At 43.9% G+C, this 22071-nt stretch overlaps 1 protein-coding gene across 2 annotated transcripts; it reads right to left on the reverse strand.

Annotated features, from left to right (window-relative positions):
- Positions 1-379: 379 nt before the first annotated feature.
- Positions 380-20266, reverse strand: LOC121544860 (F-box only protein 38). Of its 2 annotated transcripts, none has more exons than XM_045208341.1 (21): positions 19890-20266; positions 17049-17241; positions 16558-16691; positions 16144-16307; positions 15778-15943; positions 15315-15590; positions 13528-13621; positions 13295-13425; positions 10844-11014; positions 10509-10651; positions 7639-7849; positions 7292-7447; positions 6882-7079; positions 5501-6130; positions 5241-5341; positions 4950-5052; positions 4638-4804; positions 4244-4389; positions 3786-3889; positions 2971-3084; positions 380-2509 (listed from the first exon to the last, which is right to left on the reverse strand). In XM_045208341.1, exons 2-21 carry the CDS (start codon positions 17177-17179, stop codon positions 2331-2333), a joined length of 3519 nt encoding a protein of 1172 aa, XP_045064276.1. In that variant the 5' UTR covers positions 17180-17241; positions 19890-20266; the 3' UTR covers positions 380-2330. The 2 variants fall into 2 exon arrangements, with proteins under 2 accessions (XP_045064276.1, XP_045064269.1); XM_045208334.1 differs by having other exon boundaries at positions 16144-16310.
- Between the last annotated feature and the right edge of the window lie 1805 nt (positions 20267-22071).

Here is a 22071-nt window from a genome sequence, read left to right on the forward strand (position 1 = left end):
AGTCCATTTAAAACAGCTATTTATTTTACTCCAGCAAGGAAATTGATTATCCAGATGCAGGGCAGCATTATACTTTCTAATTGTAAAGCTGGCAATCTAACTCTACTTGGAAGACATCTGCTTGTCTCTGCAAAACCAGGTGTTTTAGGCCTCAATGAAAACACCTTATCCCCGATATAGTGCACTACTTTTGACCAGGGCACTATATAGGGATCAGGGTGCCATTTGGGAGGCACACTCAGAATATAGTCTCTTTTTGGATCTCCCAATTTACAGTGAATTGGTCAGTCTCAATAAAAGAGAAGAGGATTCATTCCATTCTCTGTGCATTAAAATGTTCACACCTGCATATGACAAAGCATGACACACACAGTAGTGCTCCACTTGATTCAGTTCTCCCTTTTTTATTATGTGAAATAGTTTTTTTTTTATATAAACATATAAAACAAATCTTGGAAGATCCATTAAATACAGCATATCTGTACATGGGTTTTTGTACACAGGTTTTCTGCAGAGCTTAGCGTGTTTCTAGATTAACTTCACAAGCATTAGTAGCTTGGCTTTGGAAGAGGGTGGAGGGTCACCCAGACAAGAGAAAATAAGTTGAGCAGCAAGAAGGGGGTTATCACACTTTAAAGGCTATTTATCAGACTCTTAAAGTGCCCTTCAAAATTGTATTTCCTCGACTAACTTCAGTTCAGGAACACTGGGTTCTTTCACAGTTAACAGATTCAGCATTGCGTGCGTAGTTAAGACAAAATGCGTGTTTGTTTGCATACACCATCTGACTTCCTGTCGAAGAGCCTGTGTGAAACTCAAACATCCATAAGGTAGGAGAGACTAGGGAGCAACGAAGTGTCTTTTTCACTAATCCAGAGACCTAGAAAATAAGCTCCAGATCATATGGTACTTTCCTGTACTGTCCTTTATCCTACTTCCTTCTGTGTTACAGTGCGATGCACATACATGAACAAAACTTGGTTGTGCTTCCTAAAGAGAACTATTATTATTCCACATAAGACACACTGTTGTGCTCATGTGTGGAAGGAAGGTCATCTTGCTTGGATACTGTCTGCATGCTTGCACTCATCTAGAGACGAACGAGACATGCTTTTACGACCCTCACTAGCCATGCCCCTTATTCAAAACAACCAGCCACTGCCATTCTTGAAGTCTCTAGAAATGTGGGTTCAATTAGAGGCGGGGAGAATTCTTAAATGATTGTATGCATGAAAGACGCTTAACAATGAATGCCATTTCTTTTTTCCCTTTTTTCTTCAGGAGCCGCTTACAGGAGAATTGGTGGGGGAAATTAACTGGTAACACATTTCTTTCGATTCCGCCGCAGTCCTCTCTCGTTTTACCAAGTCGTGAGGTAAAGTGAACTTAGCAAGACACAGACCTCAGTCATAATGCACACCAAATCAACACCCCCCACCCCCAAACAACAGACCTCAGGAAGAGGTGAAGGACTAAAACATAGAAAATACAAATTAAAACAAAGCATAAATAAATTAGCAAAAAAAACGATTGGGAAAACAATTTTTTTTAGTATTTTTTTTTACAAACAAATCTAAGGGCACTTCTAGCATCTAGCTTGAGGGTGCTTCTCTAAAGCGTGTGTCTTTGTCAGCACCAGAGGTAGGAGGTGAAAACACCAAACTTCCGAAAACTGATATTCCTCCATTCCAGTGGAAATCTTGCCAAAACACAAAAAGGGATTTCAAACCCTCAAAAATAACATTTAGGCGAAAACAGAATACTAAGCGCTGCCCTTTCAATTCTCCAAGCTCAGGTACATTGTTTTCTCTCTATGCAGATCTCGGATTTATACAATAACATAGGCATACACACTTCCCTGGGTGCTTTAACATATATGCCTGTCCCCACACATAGTTCCAACATCACCTATACGGCGAGGTAGTGCATGGAAAGATCATCATAGCGTATCTATGAGTACGAATGGCAGGCAAGAGCAGAGCTTTAACTCCTCTAAAAGGTCAAGGAGCTGTCATTCCCCCCACTGAGAAAAACCCTAAACAATGGCTGTGAGAAGAGAACCAACCCACTGAGCAGCCTCTCGCTCTCCCTTCATGAAAGGTCAGAAAATACAAAACAAGGCAACTCGAGACAGACACCCCAGTGCCCCCTCCCTGGAGCTCCATAGAAAAATCTGTCAAGCACTGGTTCTCAACATTGGGTGGGTGGGTGGGTGCAAAGACCACAGTAGGAGCCTGGCAGGCAGGCACCAGGGGTGCTGGGTCTCCACTCCAGACCCCCTCCCCTCCCTCTCAGGTCTCTCCCCCCAGTCCAGGAAAGAACTGGAGGCACTAGATGTAGTCATCGTCCACAGGTTCACCCCGTACGTCACAGTAGTGGATGAAAACTACCACCACACGCTGGAAGACCCCGCGCCGCGTCTGGCGCCGCTCCGAGATCTCCTCACCGATGGTCTCCATGCAGATGTCTGCCGAGAGCTGGCCCTTCCTCCGCGGGGCGTAGATGGTGGCTGCAGGAGAGATACAGGAGAGAATGGTTGGTACCATAGCAATAGAATGAGTAGAACGAACTAGAAACCTCTCACCATGGCAATTTGACTGGTAAACTCATGGGTACACTCAAAATGGCTGCCAGTCCACCCATTACGGCATCATTGAATGGGGACACCCGTTCTATTTAGTCTAATTTTGTGGTTAGTACCTTATGATTGACAAGAACAGACTCAACAGTGCTACCTAGCAGGTACATATACAGGAAGTAGGCCCTAAAAAGACCCCAAAAGTGCATTCCATTCTATTCATGTGAATGGCTCAAGAGACAGCGATACAGATCACAGTTCTCATATAACACAACTGACAATGATCCTAGAAATAGGGGAGCAGCTTTGCTATTCACTGTGGCCAGGTTGAGCTCCTGTGTACGGCAGTTAGGTAAAGATGGTGACTACTGGACAGGGTGACGGTCACTCACTGCTCTCATCATCTTCAAAGTCATAGCGTGCGTAGCTGTTGGGATCAGCTGTCCGTAGGGTACGGAGCCAGGGAAAGTCTGTGATCATGGAGTAGGGCGCTTCATCTACCACTCCTACAGACAGCACAGAGACAGAGACAGACAGATAGAGAGACAAGACATCAGAACAGGGCATAGCAGCAGTAGCTACCACCCCGAAATTCTAAGGGACAAGTGAAGGAACACAATGTAGGTCTTGAATCATGAAAACCAGAGGTAGACAACGAATGAAGCATGGAAAAACACTAAAGCTGGGTGTACACTACCCGATTTTGGCCTGATTTAGCGGTCCCAGACACGTTTTTGAGATCGGAGACAAAACCACTGTGTTGTTGCCTACTCGGACCGCGCGGCCTTCACTCGTTTAATGTGAGTGGGTCAGAGACGCAATTTGAGGGCTACCGATCCCTTCTTTGAGCAGTCCCAGACGTCCCGATATTTTCAAATGTTTCATTTTATCTGCATAAAATATGCAACGCTCTTGTAGTGTGAGATATGCAATGACAAGATTTGAAAACGTTGATCAGCAATAGCCAATGAGAGCTCTCCAGAGAAGGAGCCAGTGAGATGATCAAAATAATCAAAATATGTTCACAGGAAATATAATCCCACAGCTGGCCTTTATTGGACTGGAGAGATCCCAGTAGACCAGCACTATTCACATGGTTTATTAATAGAACTGATGTAGAATAGAGTGACTCTAGAGAAGGATGTAGCTATGCTGTGAAGAGACCGAGACCCAGTCTCAGAGGGTTTTAGATGGGACTTCCTCTCACCCTCCAAGGTGTAGATGTCTCGGCCCCAGGGGTAGCTGGGATACTGCTTGACATCCTCTTCCGTCCGCGTAGCTTCAGGGAAGAACTCATACTTGATGAGCTCCCTGTTGATTAAATGAAAGAGGTTATTTATGTTGGGTTTTTAGATGGAGGAAGGAAGGAAAATGGCATTGGTCCTTGATCACCATCCCAACAGTCCAGTCCAGTATGGCTGAGTGAGGTCAGTAGAGCATCAACAGCGCCACCTGCTGGCTGTAGTGAGAACACCAGGGCCATGATAAAGGACTGCCATCTATTGGAGGAAACAGACTGACAGCAACCCACTAAATATTCTACTGGATTACATAGGAAAACAGTTGGAAATTGAAACATCTATCCAGATCCATAAAAAAATAACTCGGAAAAGCTCAGAAAAGAGAGCTATTAAAAGGGATTATATAGCAGTATGTGTGACTCACTGGCTGATGTTGGCGATGGTGTCCATCCAGCTGCGTACTCTGACCTTGTTCCTGACATTAGGAGGGTTGCTGAACTCGTGGATGATGGCGATGTGGTAGGGGTACGGCCCACGGAACAGCTTCCTCTCCAGGGCCAGAGAGTCAATCTACGACAAGGGAAAATGTCAGAGTAGGGCAAGGTTTACAAACCATATCATGCAAACAGGGGGTACGTCTGCTAGGATTTAATGAGAAATCATGCTCACGTTTCCTGTGCAAGTCATTTCTATTGCGCAGAATAACTGTAGTAAGACATATCTGAACTAGGCTCAATGTTTTTAATCCAGTGTAAATTTCATTTGGGATTTGGGAACTGTAACAGGTTCCAGACAGGACGTCTGTGGTTCTGACTGACCTGCTGCATGGGGCGCATGTAGATGATGCGGTTTCTCTCCGGGGGCATGCGGAGGATCTGATCCAGGACCTGCTCCATGTCCAGCTTCTTACACTGGGCGTAGTCAAAGCGGTTCACTATGGGGGCACTCTCCACCTTCAGGTGCTTCAGCACTCTGCAGCGCGTGGCTGGAGGGACACACAGAGAGGGACGGCAGAGGGACATTTAAAGGGCCAAATAGGGCCATTTGGGACTTAGCCTTCGTATGACAGAATGGCCCACATTATCAAGTCTTGATCATATATCGAGGGAGACTATAAAAGGGAAACCTACCATGAACAAACATCATCTTGGGGCAGTCTTTCAGCACTAGGTCAGTAATGCCACAGTTTGTAAGGGTGATTCCCACCAGGTTTTTGGACTTCAGCGTCAGCACCTGGATGGCAATAGGGAAGGATAAACAAAGGAAGGATGCTCCATTCAATAGAGAGTTAGTCCTTAATTTGACCATGTATAGCTTCGTTCCAAAATGGCACTCTGGCCTATTTCCTGGTGCACAATCTTTTTCTGTGCTGCTTTGCTCAGGAACATTGGGTCTCTTCCCAGTGTGTGTAGTGGTCCTACCTGTACATGGTCGTCCTCTGTGACCGGGTCGCTGGTGCTGGTGGACTTGTCTGCTGTGCGTTTCCTCTTCACCGTGACCCGAGGCTTGGAATTGGACAGCTCTGCATGACAAAACAACAGGATCTCTATGAGAAACTCACATTTTTCACAGGCTTTCCTACACTATCAATGCCATTATAAGATGGCCTACATTTCAAATGATCAGCATTACAATGTGTTTCATGCTCTGACAGAGAGGGATCGCTTATCCCCAGTCTTACCTGACTCAGACACCAGGGGTACAGATGACAGTCTGCTGCGGGCGCGGGTGACAGGTCGCCTGGGGAAGCCGTCTCTTAACCCTCTGGGCTGGAGCTCTACGCTGGCCTCCCTGGAGCTCTGACCCGATGTCTTCTCACCACGGTGCCCATCAGGCACTACCCTCGCTGGGCTCTCCTCAGCAGGGTCCCTGGCCTCCAGCCCCTCTGCGCCTGCACCCTCCCCCAGATCCTGCCTCCTCTCTGGGGTCCTGTCCCCTCCTCCTGCCCCTCCAGAGGCTGGGTGGTTGGGCCCACCTCGAGTCCTTCCCTCTGGGCCGGGGCGAGCCCTATTGCAGGTGCAGCGAGTCCTGACTGTCCCCTCGTCCCCTGCCCGGGCTCTGGCCTGTTCCTCCTGGTTAGCGGAGTCTTCTCTCCAGTGGATGGAGCAGACACAGCCCCCCGTGGTGCAGCCTGCGCCCCCAGCAGCCCCTGTCCCTGCAGCAGTCTCCTTGGAGCTCTTGTCTTCGTCAGGGACCTCAGTGGCAGCCTTCATGTCAGCTTTGATCTGCTCACTGGTGACCTGGCAACCCTTCTCACAGCTGGGCTCCTGTAGGGGTGGCCCTCGTCGACGCAGGGGCGTCTTCCCTTTATCTGCAACACACAAACACAGCACAGAACTGACAACACACAGACTAGGTGTGATAATAAAATGCAAATATAAGCCTTGGAAGCCATTTCGAGAAAATAGATAGAAAATAACTTTTCATCGTCAACATTCAGGCTCTTATGGTCTCTTACAATCGATCATAATTGAAAGATATTTTTGATGTGAGGAGTAGGGATGAGCATTTGAAAAGATTTCACTATTTTCGGATATCCGAATAGTTCAAAAAAAGTATTATTGCTCGACGGATCAGAATGACACAATTGTAGAGGGCACAACAGTGGACAGAATGCTATTCTCCTGTATTTGTAGCTAACAGTAACAGTGAAAGATAAGTCTGATGCTCGCCATGATAGAACAGATTCGGTTTCAATAATGTTTTCTAGTGAGTGTTTTGCATTGATCTGTGCCAGGTCTTGTGGAACCTCCCTTAGGTGCGCCTGTCATCGCAAATTTAAGAGGGGAAAATAGAATACCGTTGTCAGGGCTGATTGGAGGGCTAAATGCACAGCAGTAGCTCAACGCACTGTCATAACTACATTTACAAGTTTGTGTTATTCAATTAAGAATTTAAAATGTAATGGTATGTCCTTGTATGTAACAATGTCACACCGATAATTTAATTTAGACAAAGCTTTCACATTGTTAATATTGGCCGAAAACATAAGTTAAAAAAACACTACCGTCAGTTCGCATATCTCGAATAACCGTGCCCATCCCTACATTTGAGAGACTCACTAGTGTGTGTGGCTGCCTCCTCAGCAGTGGCAGTCTTGCCAGTGGGCTGTGGTGGTTCAGGAGGATAGGTGGTGTGTTGTTGCTGCTGCTGGGGCCGGCCTGGAGCCTGGGGTCTGGCAGGGCCCTCCTCATCCTCACTGTCCGAGTCAAAAATCACCACTGGAGGCTTCTTCACCACACACTGAACACCACTGGGACCTACAGGGGGGTAAGACGGAGAGAGAGAGAAGATGCAGTGGAGAAAAAGAGAAATAAATAGCGGGGGAGCGAGATAGAGGAAAACAGACAGAGGAGAAAGAGAGAAAATAGTGAGAAGATGGAAAGAAAGAGACATAAAAATGAAAAAAGTCTGTTTTCATGCAAATTCGCTGAAATATGTGCCACTGTATTGGAGTTAGTTCTGTCCAGACCTGCTTGCTCCTCGTCTGCGTTGTCTGGCCGAGGGTTGGCAGCAGGCTGACTGGGTCCAGGACCAGAGGGTTCCATCTCGTCTGCAGGCCAGGCCTGGACCACTGCCTCAGCCTCGATGTTCTCATCCTGCAACATCCCGTTCACCTCAGGAAGATCTGGAGGAGAGAAACAGTCTTAAGGTCACGAGATTGTACACTAGCGGTACATTACGCAGCTAAGATCCCCATGACAGCAATAGTAGCAGTGTTGTAGGAATGTTAAAACGATGTCATTACAACTTTCGAACAATTATGTAGCAATGTTATAACACTCATGTAGTAACGTAACAATGCGAGCAGCAGCGTACCCTCGGCCCTGTGTTGTGGTTGAGGCACGACAGCAGCACCCTCCTCGTTGTCATTGTTGTGCGGTGGGATGTTGGGTGCATCGTTGTTGTTGTTCTGGTGGTTGTTGTTGTTGTTGTTATTGTCGTTGTCATTGTTGGAGTTCTGGTTGCTGACCAGGGCAGAGGAGACTCCTATCCCAGTGCCAGCACTCAGACCCACTCGGGCGCAGCCCTGAGGGAGAAAGAGGGAACACACTAAATGTATTGGGTAAAGTGTTATGAAATGTTATGTCATGTAATGTTTACAATTTTATGTAACTGCCTTAATGTTGCTGGACCCTAGGAAGAGTAGTAATGGGGATCCTTAATAAATACAAATACAAAAAAAGATCAAAGACCATCATGACCATCAACTAGATTCAGCCACAGGCCGATTTTTTTCTTGAGTGGATGGTCAGGGGGAACATAATTACAAATAATTTGTAGACTGCAAATTGACCACAAGAAGCCCAAACAGATATCCCCTAAAACATACATTTTTTACATTTGTATATACGATCACATAAACTGAGTGTACAAAACATTAGGAACACCTTCCTAATATTGAGTTGCACCCCGTTTTGCCCTCAGAACAGCCTCAATTCGTCAGGGTATGGACTCTACAAGGTGTCGAAAGCGTTTCACAGGGATGCTGGCCCATGTTGACTCCAATGCATCCCACAGTTGTGTCAAGTTGGCTAGATGTCCTTTGGGTGGTGGACCATTCTTGATACACACGAGTAACCGTTGAGCGTGAAAAACCCAGCAGAGATGCAGTTTTTGACATACTCAAACCGGTGTGCTTGGCACCTACTACCATACCCTGTTCAAAGGCACTTAAATATTTTGTCTTGCCCATTCACCCTCTGAATGGCACACACACACACACAATCCATGTCTCAAGGCTTCTTTAACCCATCTCCTCCCCTTCATCTACAACGATTGAAGTGGATTTACAAGTCACATCAATAAGGGATCATAGCTTTCACCTGGATAGTCTGTCATGGAAAGAGCAGGTGTTCCTAATGTTTTGTGCACTCAGTGTATATCGCTTTATTATGCGTGGGAATACTTTGGAACAGATTTCCAAAATAAAAATCACTAGTAGAATACACAAGGTGCGATTTCGAAATTTGGTTTTGCATCAGAAGTTTTGTTATGTCAGTCACTTACAGTGCATTCGGAAAGTATTCAGAGCCCTTTACTTTTTCCACATTTTGTTACATTACAGCCTTATTCTAACATGGATTAAATGTTTTTTTTCCCCCTCATCAATCAACACACAATACCTCAGTGACAATGCAAAAACAGGTTTTTAAAATTTGTGCAAATGGCTGTGTGCTTAGGGTTGCTGTCCTGTTGGAAGGTGAACCTTCACCTCAGTCTGAGGTCCTGAGCGCTCTGGAACAGGTTTTCATCAAGGATCTCTCTGTACTTTGCTCTGTACTTTCCCTTGATCCTGACTAGTCTCCCAGTCCCTGCCGCTGAAAAACATCCCCACAGCATGATGCTGCCGCCACCATGCTTCACCGTAGGGATGGTGCCAGGTTTCCTCCAGACGTGAAGCTTGGCATTCAGGCCAAAGAATCTTGGTTTCATCAGACCAGAGAATCTTGTTTCTCATGGTCTGAGAGTCCTTTAGGTGCTTTTTGGCAAAGTCCAAGCGGGCTGTCATGTGCCTTTTACCGAGGAGTAGCTTCCGTCTGGCACTACCATAAAGGCCTGATTGGTAGAGTGCTGCAGAGCTGGTTGTCCTTCTGGAAGGTTCTACCATCTCCACAGAGGAACTCTGGAGCTCTGTCAGAGTGACCATCGGGTTCTTGGTCACCTCCATGACCAAGGCCCTTGTCCCCCGATTGCTCAGTTTGGCCGGGCGGCCAGCTCTAGAAAGAGTCTTGGTGGTTCCAAACGTCTTCCATTTAAGAATGATGGAGGCCACTGTGTTCTTGGGTACCTTCAATGCTGCAGATATTTTTGGTACCCTTCCCCAGATCTGTGCCTCGACACAATCCTGTCTCAGAGCTCTACGGACAATTCCTTCGACCTCATGGCTTGTATTTTGCTTTGACATGACCTGTCAACTGTGGGACCTTATATAGACAGGTGTGTGCCTTTCCAAATCATGTCCAATCAATTGAATTTACCAGAGGTGGAGTCCAATCAAGTTGTAGAAACATCTCAAGGATGATCAATGGAAACAGGATGCACCTGAGCTCAATTTCGATTCTCATAGCAAAGGGTCTGAATACTTATGTAAATAAGGTATCTGTTATTTATTTTTGTATAAATTAGCCAAAATTTCTAAAAACCTGTTTTTGCTTTGTCATTATGGGGTATTGTGTGTAGATTGATGAGGAAAATATTTAATGTAATCCATTATAGAATAAGGCTGTAACATAACAAAATGTGGAAAAGGTCAAGGGGTCTGAATCCTTTCCGAATGCACTGTATAGACAGTTATTAGCCCATGTCAGCAAAAATGTTTTTAGATTGTTAAATTAGTTTAGCGGCCAGCTATCTAAACTTGTTATCATGGTCGAATTACTTGCCGGGTGCCCCCACTGATTCTGTTAGTCAGTCTCACATAGATATCATATGAAAAACGGCAAACATTTATCTACAACCTATGGCAAAATGTGTAGAATTGCAGTACATTAGCTGTAAAACGTAAACATTTTCTCTCCGCTAGCATGAGGGGGGCCACAAAAATGTTTTACTCGTAATGTGGGGGGGGATATGGGTACGTAGACCCATGAGCAACATGAGTTCAGATTTTGGGTGGCCCCCACCCCCATTAAAGTTGCCCATCCCTGGTATATGCTGTATGGTGTTGCCCAGTGCAGTTGACTTACCTTGGGTGGCTCTCTGAACATCTGGTCCAGGGAGATGAACTCCAGGCTGGGAAGCAGCTCAATGAACTGGCTGAACGACTCCAGCTTGATGGCATGGCAACGCACCAGCGTAAGGTCCACCAGGCGACTCCACCGTGAGTGGTCTGATGACAACACAGACAGTTCTCAGTGTCCACTAAGCTTTCAATGTTCATGAGCCTGCACTAGTAATTTAAGTAAAAACCATAAAATGATCTGTTTCATTAAAGCTTAGAAAGCATACTGCTTTAGGCAAGGTCCCAAAAAAGGTCAAAAAAGGATCCTAAAAAGCGCAAACAAATGATTTGGTCCATTACCTGTAATCCACTTGTGTGGGTTGTGGAGGTGGGGGCAGTTGTATATGACCAGATACTTGATGGAGGAGAACACCTCGTTGACAGCCTTCATCCCGATGTCTGTGATGATACCTGGGTTTTCAATGACGTCAGCCAGGCCATACTTCACCAGCTCAGAGTGACTCATTTTACCTAACAAAGAAAGGACATTACAATCAATACATCTTATGTAATAGCATAACCATAACCTACAGTTAAAGGCTAGAATTATTTTTTTTATGGAGCATTGTCCTATTTAGCTACATAATTTTATTTACACCGTTTCAGAAAGTAGATTATGGGGTACAGTAGTAGAGGGGAGGAAAGCAGGAAAGTGTAAGGGGTGGGATTCGTACCCATTGCCCATAGACAATGTGTTTTGTAGGCAAGTTTATTGTCATGAGTCTTGCCCTGTAGGCAGAACTGAGCGGTTTCCGCTAGATGTGCAAGCTCAAAGTCAAAATTTGCCGATAACGTAAAAGTTCATGAGAGAAAGAAAAGGTAGCTTTTTGTCTTAATTTAAGGTTAGGCATTAGGGTTAGCAGTGTGGTTAAGGTTTTGGTTAGGTTTAAAATGACTTTGTTGCCATACCAGCTAGTGACCTCTCTGCAGAGCGTTTTGCACATTCTAACGTTCAATCGAACAGTAACTGAATGCCTCGATGGCAGGCGATGCCTGTCTGCCTGCTTTATATAGCAAGCCATGGCCACATGACTCACTGTCTGTTGGAGCGAACCATTTTCGTGAACCGGGTTGTGTACCTACTAAACTGGCCACTAAGTGTATATCACTATAAAATATTATACTTTTTATATACAGTGTGGAAAAAAAGTATTTAGTCAGCCACCAATTGTGCAAGTTCTCCCACTTAAAAAGATGAGAGAGGCCTGTAATTTTCATCATAGGTACACGTCAACTATGACAGACAAATTGAGAAAATAAAATCCTGAAAATCACATTGTAGGATTTTTTATGAATTTATTTGAAAATTATGGTGGAAAATAAGTATTTGGTCACCTACAAACAAGCAAGATTTCTGGCTCTCACAGACCTGTAACTTCTTCTTTAAGAGGCTCCTCTGTCCTCCACTCGTTACCTGTATTAATGGCACCTGTTTTAACTTGTTATCAGTATAAAAGACACCTGTCCACAACCTCAAACAGTCACACTCCAAACTCCACTATGGCCAAGACCAAAGAGCTGTCAAAGGACACCAGAAACAAAATTGTAGACCTGCACCAGGCTGGGAAGACTGAATCTGCAATAGGTAAGCAGCTTGGTTTGAAGAAATCAACTGTGGGAGCAATTATTAGGAAATGGAAGACATACAAGACCACTGATAATCTCCCTCGATCTGGGGCTCCACGCAAGATCTCACCCCGTGGGGTCAAAATGATCACAAGTATGGTGAGCAAAAATCCCAGAACCACACAGGGGGACCTAGTGAATGACCTGCAGAGAGCTGGGACCAAAGTAACAAAGCCTACCATCAGTAACACACTACGCCGCCAGGGACTCAAATCCTGCAGTGCCAGACGTGTCCCCCTGCTTAAGCCAGTACATGTCCAGGCCCGTCTGAAGTTTGCTAGAGTGCATTTGGATGATCCAGAAGAGGATTGGGAGAATGTCATATGGTCAGATGAAACCAAAATATAACTTTTTGGTAAAAACTCAACTCGTCGTGTTTGGAGGACAAAGAATGCTGAGTTGCATACAAAGAACACCATACCTACTGTGAAGCATGGGGGTGGAAACATCATGCTTTGGGGCTGTTTTTCTGCAAAGGGACCAGGACGACTGATCCGTGTAAAGGAAAGAATGAATGGGGCCATGTATCATGAGATTTTGAGTGAAAACCTTCCATCAGCAAGGGCATTGAAGATGAAACGTGGCTAGGTCTTTCAGCATGACAATGATCCCAAACACACCGCCCGGGCAACGAAGGAGTGGCTTCGTTAGAAGCATTTCAAGGTTCCTGGAGTGGCCTAGCCAGTCTCCAGATCTCAACCCCATAGAAAATCTTTGGAGGGAGTTGAAAGTCCGTGTTGCCCAGCGACAGCCCCAAAACATCACTGCTCTAGAAGAGATCTGCATGGAGGAATGGGCCAAAATACCAGCAACAGTGTGTGAAGACTTACAGAAAATGTTTGACCTGTGTCATTGCCAACAAAGGGTATATAACAAAGTATTAAGAAACTTTTGTTATTGACCAAATACTTATTTTCCACCATAATTTGCAAATAAATTCATAAAAAATCCTACAATGTGATTTTCTGGATTTTCTTTTCTCATTTTGTCTGTCATAGTTGACGTGTACCTATGATGAAAATTACAGGCCTCTCTCATCTTTTTAAGTGGGAGAACTTGCACAATTGGTGGCTGACTAAATACTTTTTTCCCCCACTGTAACAACTTAGGCCTTGACTGACTCACACTGCAATAGGAACTCATCAACGTATCCAAGGTGCAAAGTCTCAAACTGGGGGAACTCCAGTTCAGCCATCTTCAGTGCAGAGAACACCCCATCTTTGGTTAGGGAAGGCTGGATCCGAACTTCATGTAATCTAGATAAAAAAAACAATAAAAAAAAACAAAGCACTAAGTAAATCTCACCATTCATCACGTTTATCCATTGACTTAACTCAATCAGTGAGTTATTGGCTTACCTGCGTGCAGCAGTGATGATGAGGTAGCCCAGGTCAACTTCAAGTGCATTCTTACAGGCACCAAATACAATAGTGTGCAAATTGCGAAATCCGCCTGGGGCACAAAGGGGAAGTATAAATGGCCAGGTTTAGGACGATTGAAACACCAAAACAGAACACTTCGGAACACTGTTCCTGAGGCCTGATCTGTATCTTTCTTTACACAGGACAAACGGATGTAGTAGCATTGTAGCTAGGCTATAGACGGCTGAAGCATGGGGTTGCCTATCTGCATTTATTTAGGATACCCCAATGGGCTAATCATTAGGTAGATCAAACTCTTAAGTGTTCAGAATTTTGGCTTCGATACCAATACCAGCGTAGTATGATAGTCAATACCACAACGATACCACTGTGAATGCCTTAAAGTCAAATATACAGCACTGTATAAAATGTGGTCAACTCTCCATCTGGAGAGCTAGGCCACTGGGTGTGCAGGCTTTTGATCCAGCACTGCTCAAACACACATGAGTAAATTCAAAAAGGTCCTGTTGAGCAGTTGATTTGTAGAATCTGGTATGTTAGAGTAGGCTGGTACAAAAGTCTACACTCCCAGTAGCTCTCTTAGTGCTATTATTATATTAGAAAATTAGCTTACAACCAAAAAGTATAATACTATAATTCAGTGAATCTGGTATCAAATGGCTATACTTCAAAGCAAGGTAGCTAAGCGGGAGGGTTCTAGACAGACTTTTCCCAGCGCCAAGTAACACATGAAAGAAGTTAGCCATTTCATCTAGCATGTTCAGGGAATGCATTTTGATGTGCAACATGTCAATATAGGATCCAGAATAATCCGATATATTTTTGGCTCTAGAGATTAATTCGCCTGCATGTTTTTTTGTTGTTGTTTTTTTGCATATTGGCCTAGGCTATGCCTGGGAACTCAAAACACATTATTACCTCTGAGGGGTGACCTAGCTAGTTAGCTACTGTATGTTATTGTACGTTAGCCGATGATGACGGTTGCTTGAGGCATGATTAGCAAGATAATGCTGTTTTATTGACAGTAGCCTGGTAACGTTACTTGCTCATGTCTGATAGGTCCTTGGGACGTCCAACTGACGTCACCCCATTTTACTTTGAAATTTTTGTCATTACAATTGGTCATAAAAAATGATACATTCATTTACCACCTGAGGAAGTGGGAACTCAAAACACATTAGCTAGATTGCTAACTCTAAATATGATATTGTTGCTAGATAGCCATGGAATTGATCTAACAGTAAAATGTAATGTCCTACAAAAACGTTCCATTGGTAGGCCTATATAGGCTACTTGATGATGTAATCACAGCAAATGGCGCGGTTTATTGCCCCAGTTCTAGTTAGTGTTGTTGTCTATCAAATTGTATAGGCTACCTACCTTGCTCTCTCCTATGGCAACGGCCCGACTCGCACACGCAGAGCCGCACATGTGGTTGGATAACTAACATCTTGAAAGTGCACGTTGAGTATTTTTGTTTGTTTTTTTCCGCAGTTGCAACAATTAAGCAGCGGCACATATAACGGAAAAACTGTAGTCATCTCCGTCACATTGATACTTATAGGACTGATTTCCCAGACAAAGATTTAGCCTAGTGCTGGACTAAAAAGCACCTGCAATGGAGGTTCCCTATTGACCATGCTTTTTAGTCCTGACGAGTCTTAATCTGGGTCAGGGAAACTGGCCCGTTATTGAGCATGACACACACACACCTCCAGATGTACTGAGTTAAATATCATTGAGATGGGTCCATCCTTCCTTACCTGACCTCCAGCTGTCCTCCACCACATGCTGGATGAGCCCCCCCAGGAAGGGCACTCTAACCAGCTCCAGCTGCTCCAGGTTGCGGGCCGAGGCCAGGCCCGTCACCAGGGGCACGTACTTCAGAGAGTTGGTGGGCCCCGCGCAGTTCCTCATCACAAAGGTCCGCAGGCTGACACACAGGAAGTCTTTGAAGGGCTGGGGCTTGGTGAGACGAACCCACTTCAGGTACAGGTGTCTCAGCATGGAGACGCACGGGATCTCTGGCACATTCACCCCTGGGATGTAAGAGAGGAGTACATTGAGTTAGTACACTGTGGTGAGTGTCGTTAGTCTGGTAATTATTAATTATGCCGTTGAGCACAACAGAGGAGTTGGCGAAAGCCCACACAGATCTGCTACTAGTCTAGGGTGCCATGACCTAAACAGATTGGGAGATATATGCCTAGTCCTTGATACACTCACCGACAAGATGCAAGGTTTGTATTTTGGCTGCGATGGGGATGGTGAGCTTGTTTTCGGGGGGAATGGGGAACGCCCCGTTGCGGTTGCGGAACTTCCCCAGGATGTGGACCTGAGGCATGTAGTTCCAGATCGCCTCCACCAGCTCCAGATGAGACGTCTCCACTCCCTGCAGATAGACAGACATCTTAGTGTACACAAACCTAGCAAAACAACATATTTAGGCGGCATACCTAAATATAAAGTTATTTATGTCAACCTAAAAGGCTTTCAAGATCACCTCACCATAAGTGTTAAGCCTACTTTCTGAATTAAAAAACATGACAGTCAAAATTGTTCCTGGCCCCGGTCTGTTAGACCCAGACTCACCAGCAGGTTGGGGCAGGCCTGAAGAGCCTCCAGTACTCCTGGGATGCTGAAGGCCTCATAGCCCCGGACTCTGCGGCGCTCCAGGTAGCGGGGGTGCAGCCCATACAGCTGCTCCAGGTCTGGCATCTTCTTCAGCAGCATGAGGAAACTGCAGTCTGTGAATCCTGCTCCATGGCACCAGGCCATAACAGTTACAGAGGGTTAACTAAAGAGTGCATTGACACTTCTTTGTAAACCCACAATCATTCAATCCCATTCATTATCGCAGAGTACGTACATATTACCTACAATCTTAGCTGCTTTAGACTTTAAAGTTCATTTATGTTTGACAGTGCTTCAAAATCAATGATCAACTATTGCATCATCAATATCCTCCCGCTACTTTCCAAACACGCCATGTACCTCTCTGCCTACCTGAGGGCATGTACTCCCACCAACGGCTAGCACACAGGTCCACCACCTTCACCACCCGCAGGTACAGTGTCACCGCCTCCCGAAGCTTCCGAGACAGGCACTCCATACACATGATGTCCTGCATGGGCAGATACCTGCATGCAGGGGGGATAAAGGAGGGAAATATTCACAGCTACCCTATCCTGGTCATTGTGGCGGTGCAACACCTTCGAGGCACAAAAAAAAAATACAAATGTTTAGTTGTAAAATAATCAGATTTCGTAAAAGCACATTGTGGAGATTTACAGTCCAAGCAAGGACCAATGACGACGTCCCATTGTCATGTCAGAGGGTGAACAGCAACAAAGAACCCTTATTATGTCCCAAATTGCACTTTATTCCCTATTTAGCGCTCCACCTCTGACCAGAGTCAAAGTGAGTACACTATATAGGGAATATGGTGCCTTTTTGGGGACACCCCCATTGAATTCTGCTCTTTGACGCTCACTGACCGGAATATGTGGCAGAGGACCTCATGGGAGAGTTCATTGATGTAGTCCTTGGGCTCCTCCAGTCTGTAAGGGTCGGCAGCTCCCCCACCGGCGAGCTGTGTCTTGGTGGACTTCCGCCTCGGGCCCATCATGTCCAGGGCAGTGAGATATTCACCCAGAGAAGGCAACAAACTCACCCCCTCTCACGCGGGCCCTGTTATTCAGGCATGCACACACAAGGACACACAAACTCTGTCACTGATGACACTTCTGCAAGAGGAAAAAAATGTAAATGTTTTTTTTTTTTCACTCTGGGATAAAGACGCCGTACGTTGTGGACCAACAGTGAAAGATACTCAAGTCACCAAGTATTTCTCGAACAAAAAGATAGTAATAAGTAAAGATGACAAAGTTGACAGAGGAAAGTTAGCAGACTCTTGGGACCCTAGCCGACTCAACGATTTAAAATGGAGTTGATCGGCGACTAGCGTGGGCTGACTGGAGCGCTGACGTCACATAAACTTTTTAATAAATGCGGCCTATTCTTTGGGTGCTGAAATCGGAGTTTAAGATAAAAACGTATGTGACATCGGAACTACAGTCCACCCACACTAGTCACCACCATCTTAAATCGTGGAGTTAAGTTTAGTCAGCTATAGCAGCCTGGTCTCATAGGGAGGTAGCTCAGTTGGTAGAGCATGGTGTTTGCAACGCCAGGGTTGTGGGTTCGATTCCCACAGGGGGCCAGTATAAAAAAAAAAAGAATAATGTATGCACTAACTGTAAGTCGCTCTGGATAAGAGCGTCTGCTAAAATGACGTAAATGTAAATGTATAGACAAGACGTAACATAAATCCGAGACACTCAAATTAGTATATGTTACATTTGGTAATGTTACAGATGGTTACTTAACTCAAAAACTAGAGTGGTAGAGTGGTAAAGTAGAGTGGTTGGTCATGGTGGACTGGTGGGCGTATAACACCAACATCTAGCAACCCAAAGGTTGAGAGTTTGAATCCCATCACGGACAACTTTAGCATTTTAACTAATTAGCTACATTTCAATTACTTACCACGTTTTCGCTACTTTGCATGTTAGCTAACCCTTCCCCTAACCTTAACCCTTTTAGCTAACCCTTCCCTTAACTCTTTAACCTAACTCCTAAACTTAACCCTAACACCTAGCCTAGCTAACGTTAGCCACCTTGCTAAAATTCGTAACAATGTAAGTTTTTCAAATTCATAACATATTGTAAGTTTCGCTAATTCGTAACACATAATGCGAATTGTAATTTCTAACATATCATACGAAATGGGTGATGGACATCCACAAAATTAATACACACCATACGAAACGTAACATATCATACTAAATGGAGTGTCTCGGATTTACATACCGAATAATACAAAATGCTCTGAGACCAGGTTGGCTATAGGGACCCATGACTGACAAGCTATCTGTCAGGAATGGGCTCATACTAACATTTTCTTATGTCGAACGCTAGCTACATATAGCGTACATGCAAGAAGCTTTTCACTTAGCCACATGCCATCTATTGAAGAGTTATTGTAATTTCATAAATCAGATAGTCACTACAGCAATACAACTAGCCAATCAGTGAACCAGAATCTGGCCTTACAGGAGATGTTGAATATGGCAATTATCCTTTATTAAGCCCAGGAAGGAGTTATTCAACTTGCCCAGGAAGGAGTTATTCGATCTGTCAAGTTGAATGGCTGCTTCCTGGGCTTAAAGGAGAATAGGCATATTCAACATCTCATGTAAAGCCAGATTCTGGTTCAGACAATCAGTAGCTTAACTATTGAGTTCAAACAATGGAGTACCACAGTATGAGTCACAATACCCATAAAACCTAGAGGTCAAACAGGGAAACTGTTCCAATCGTTTTTCTACCATTCATTTTTCCCCATAAGGGATTTTTAACACTTAAAATAAGGGCTGTGTTTCGTGTACCTGGTGTGACGTTTTGATAACCGTGTGAATCTCTCTAGGACAAGGTGACTTATCAATATATTCACCTGCATTTACCCCCAAAAATTAAATGCTAATTAGCTGCTAATGTGCCTATCATAAAGAACACCAAATTCCATGATGATCTGGACGACTGCCGAGGCAAAGGTGTTAAGAATCTCTGGATTAACTATCCAATGTTAGCTAAACGTCATAAACTGGCAAAATTTCTTTAAATGGACAATTCTGTGAACGATCTTGTGTAAGTTTTAAATTGACACAATACCTGGTAGCAAAGGTGTCCACTAGAGATGACGTGCATGATGTTTGCATTTTCGAATCAGAGTAAATAGAGCAGAATATATTGATAAAAGTCACCTTGTCCTATAGAGATTTACATGGTTATCAAAACGTCACGCCAGGGTAAGCCTACACGAAACACAGCCCTTATCTTAAGTGTTTCTAAAATCCCCTATGGGAAAAATGAACAGCGGAAAAACGGTGGGAACCATTTTCCTGTTGGACCACTAGGTTTTATGGGTATTATGACACCTCCACCGCGGGGCTCTATAGGCTGCTTAACACACCAATTAACACAATAGCCAGGTAGCTAATGCTAACATAACTAGCTAGCAAGCTACTGTGTTCATTACAGTATTTCTGCATAAACTGGAACCCATAAAAAGCCACCAAGTCTTCCTATTACATGACAGCATTTTAGAAAACTAAATACATCTCTAGCAAACGAACGAAACACACTAGAAAGTGAGACAATGGACATCAATAACGCAAAGTAATTAACAAGCACGGGCCACCCAAAAACACAAACAGTTAGCAATGACTAGCTATTACCAGCTAGCTTTGTAGCATGTTTTGCTAAGCAACATTCACCTTTCAGGCTAGTGAGAATTCACGAAGAAAGGGGTGAGGTACATTTGATTCTTTCCAAGTTCTATACAGGTTCTCGTCAGTTGGCTTGCAAGGAAGTTGACTCTTCTTTGAAGCTTTCACTCGCTCAATACAGATGGACTCAGACAGCTAGCTAGCTGGCTGGCTGGCTAACAACATCCCCACCCGACACCCGTGGAAGTAACTTAAAGCCTTTTGTGGCAGTGGCAAGCACTGAAACACAGTTTTAGTTATACAGTGGTTCTATCTGAACCAAGCCTTGTCTGAGGACTTGGACCGGGCCTCTCTGTCTGTCTCCAGGAGGTCCGATAAACACAGCATATGAAAGATGAACTCGCACCTCGATATCTGCGCTCAGATCATAGACGTACTTCCGCTATACACGCGCACCTCGATTTCTGCCCTCAGATCAGTGACGTGCTTCCGCCATTCAAGCGCTCCGGTTATGGTTCTTACCTCACGCAGATCTCCAGGGAAGAGGAGTCACTGGGAGGGGTTACAAAGGCACTTATTGCGGTGGTTGCATTGGTTTGTAGTAAAATTGTGTAATAGTGTAAAAACAACACAGCATGTCACGCTATGAAAATTTTGATTAGAACTCGTGCTTTCCTTACACTGCAATCATATCAGGGAATGTAAATATATCATCATGTGCATTTGAAATGTTGGATGTTTTTCTGTTCAATCTATGGCGCTAGTATGCCACTAGATGGCGGAAAAAACACACACTATCAACACACCTTGAGGATTTTATACATGGTATGAAACAGCCAATCTCCCTGGCCTTTTCATTGTAGCTATATAGACATGTTGATTTAATTGGTAACCATAATATGTTAATTCACTAAGATAATGTTTTGTGAGCATTTTATTTTCTGAGAGAGAAAAAAATACAACAATCAACTAATGGGGCAGGTAGCCTAGCGGTTAAGAGCATTGGGCTGTAACTAAATGGTTGCTGGTTCAAATCCCCAAGCTACTAGGTAAACAATATGTTAATGTTCCCTTGAACAAGGCACTTACCCCTGAATGCTCCTTTAAGTCGCGCTGGATAAAAGCGTCTGCTAAACTATTGTAATGGAAGGTAATGACGAAAGACATAAGGTAACCGGGTTTGACCAGTGGTGTAAAAATACTTTGAAGTACTACTTAAGTTGCTTTTTGGGGTATCTGTACTTTACTTCACTATTTATATTTTTTGACAACTTTTACTATTACTTCACTACATTCCTAAAGAAAATAATGTACTTTTAACTCCATACATTTTCCCTCGCACCCAAAAGTACTTGTTACATTTTGACATTAAAATGGTCCAATTCACGCACCTATCAAGAGAACATCCCTGGTCATCCCTACTGTTTCTGATCTGGCGGACTGACTAAACACAAATGCTTCATTTGTAAATGATGTCTGAGTGTTGTAGTGTGCCCATTGCTAGCCGTAAATTAAAAACAATAAAAAAATAAAAAAAAGTGCAGTCTGGTTTGCTTAATATAAGGAATTTGAAATGATTTATACTTTTACTTTTGATACTTAAGTATATTTTAGCAATTACATTTACTTTAGATACTTAAGTATATTTAAAACTAAAGAGTTTTAGACTTTTACTGAAATAGTATTTTACTGGGTGACTTTCACTTTTACCTGAGTCATTTTCTATTAAGGTATTTTTACTTTTACTCAAGTACGACAATTGAGTACTTTTCCACCACTGGGTTTGACAAATATCTGGTGTGTCAGTGATGATTTGCAGTTACAGTCTTCCAGCGAGAAACTGAGGAAATAGCCCTGTGCACTGTGTCTGTGTAACCCTACCCTCATATTAATACCCATCAAATCCTGTTGGGAATATTTATTTCCTTGCCTGGTGTTGAAAGCACAACTTGATTTTCCCAGAGCATTCCAGAGGATGTTAAACTAACAGTGGATGGAGGCCTTTTTGGGGAGTGTAAAGTAGCAAGTCAACATGGACCAGAATGGCATTCTGTTTTAATTTTTTAATAAAAACACATTTCATATGTAAAAGGAAGAACGTTCTCATCAAAATAGATTTCGCAAACACTACACGAAAAGTATAGAAACTATTTTTATTACAAAAATATTATTGTACAGTACTACATTTACATGAGCACCAGAGTGAGTTTGCATCATGCAATGTTTCACA

The sequence above is a fragment of the Coregonus clupeaformis genome, chromosome 3 (assembly GCF_020615455.1).
Source record: "Coregonus clupeaformis isolate EN_2021a chromosome 3, ASM2061545v1, whole genome shotgun sequence".
Taxonomy (NCBI): Eukaryota; Metazoa; Chordata; class Actinopteri; order Salmoniformes; family Salmonidae; genus Coregonus; species Coregonus clupeaformis.

Coding starts and splice junctions, on each gene's coding strand:
- LOC121544860 (XM_045208334.1), bottom strand. CDS start 17,179: ATGATGGGCCCGAGGCGGAAGTCCACCAAGACACAGCTCGCCGGTGGG. Junction 15,591..15,777: donor ACAAACCTTGCATCTTGTCG/GTGAGTGTATCA, acceptor CTTACATCCCAG/GGGTGAATGTGCCAGAGATC. Junction 3,890..4,243: donor ACCATCGCCAACATCAGCCA/GTGAGTCACACA, acceptor TTTAATCAACAG/GGAGCTCATCAAGTATGAGT.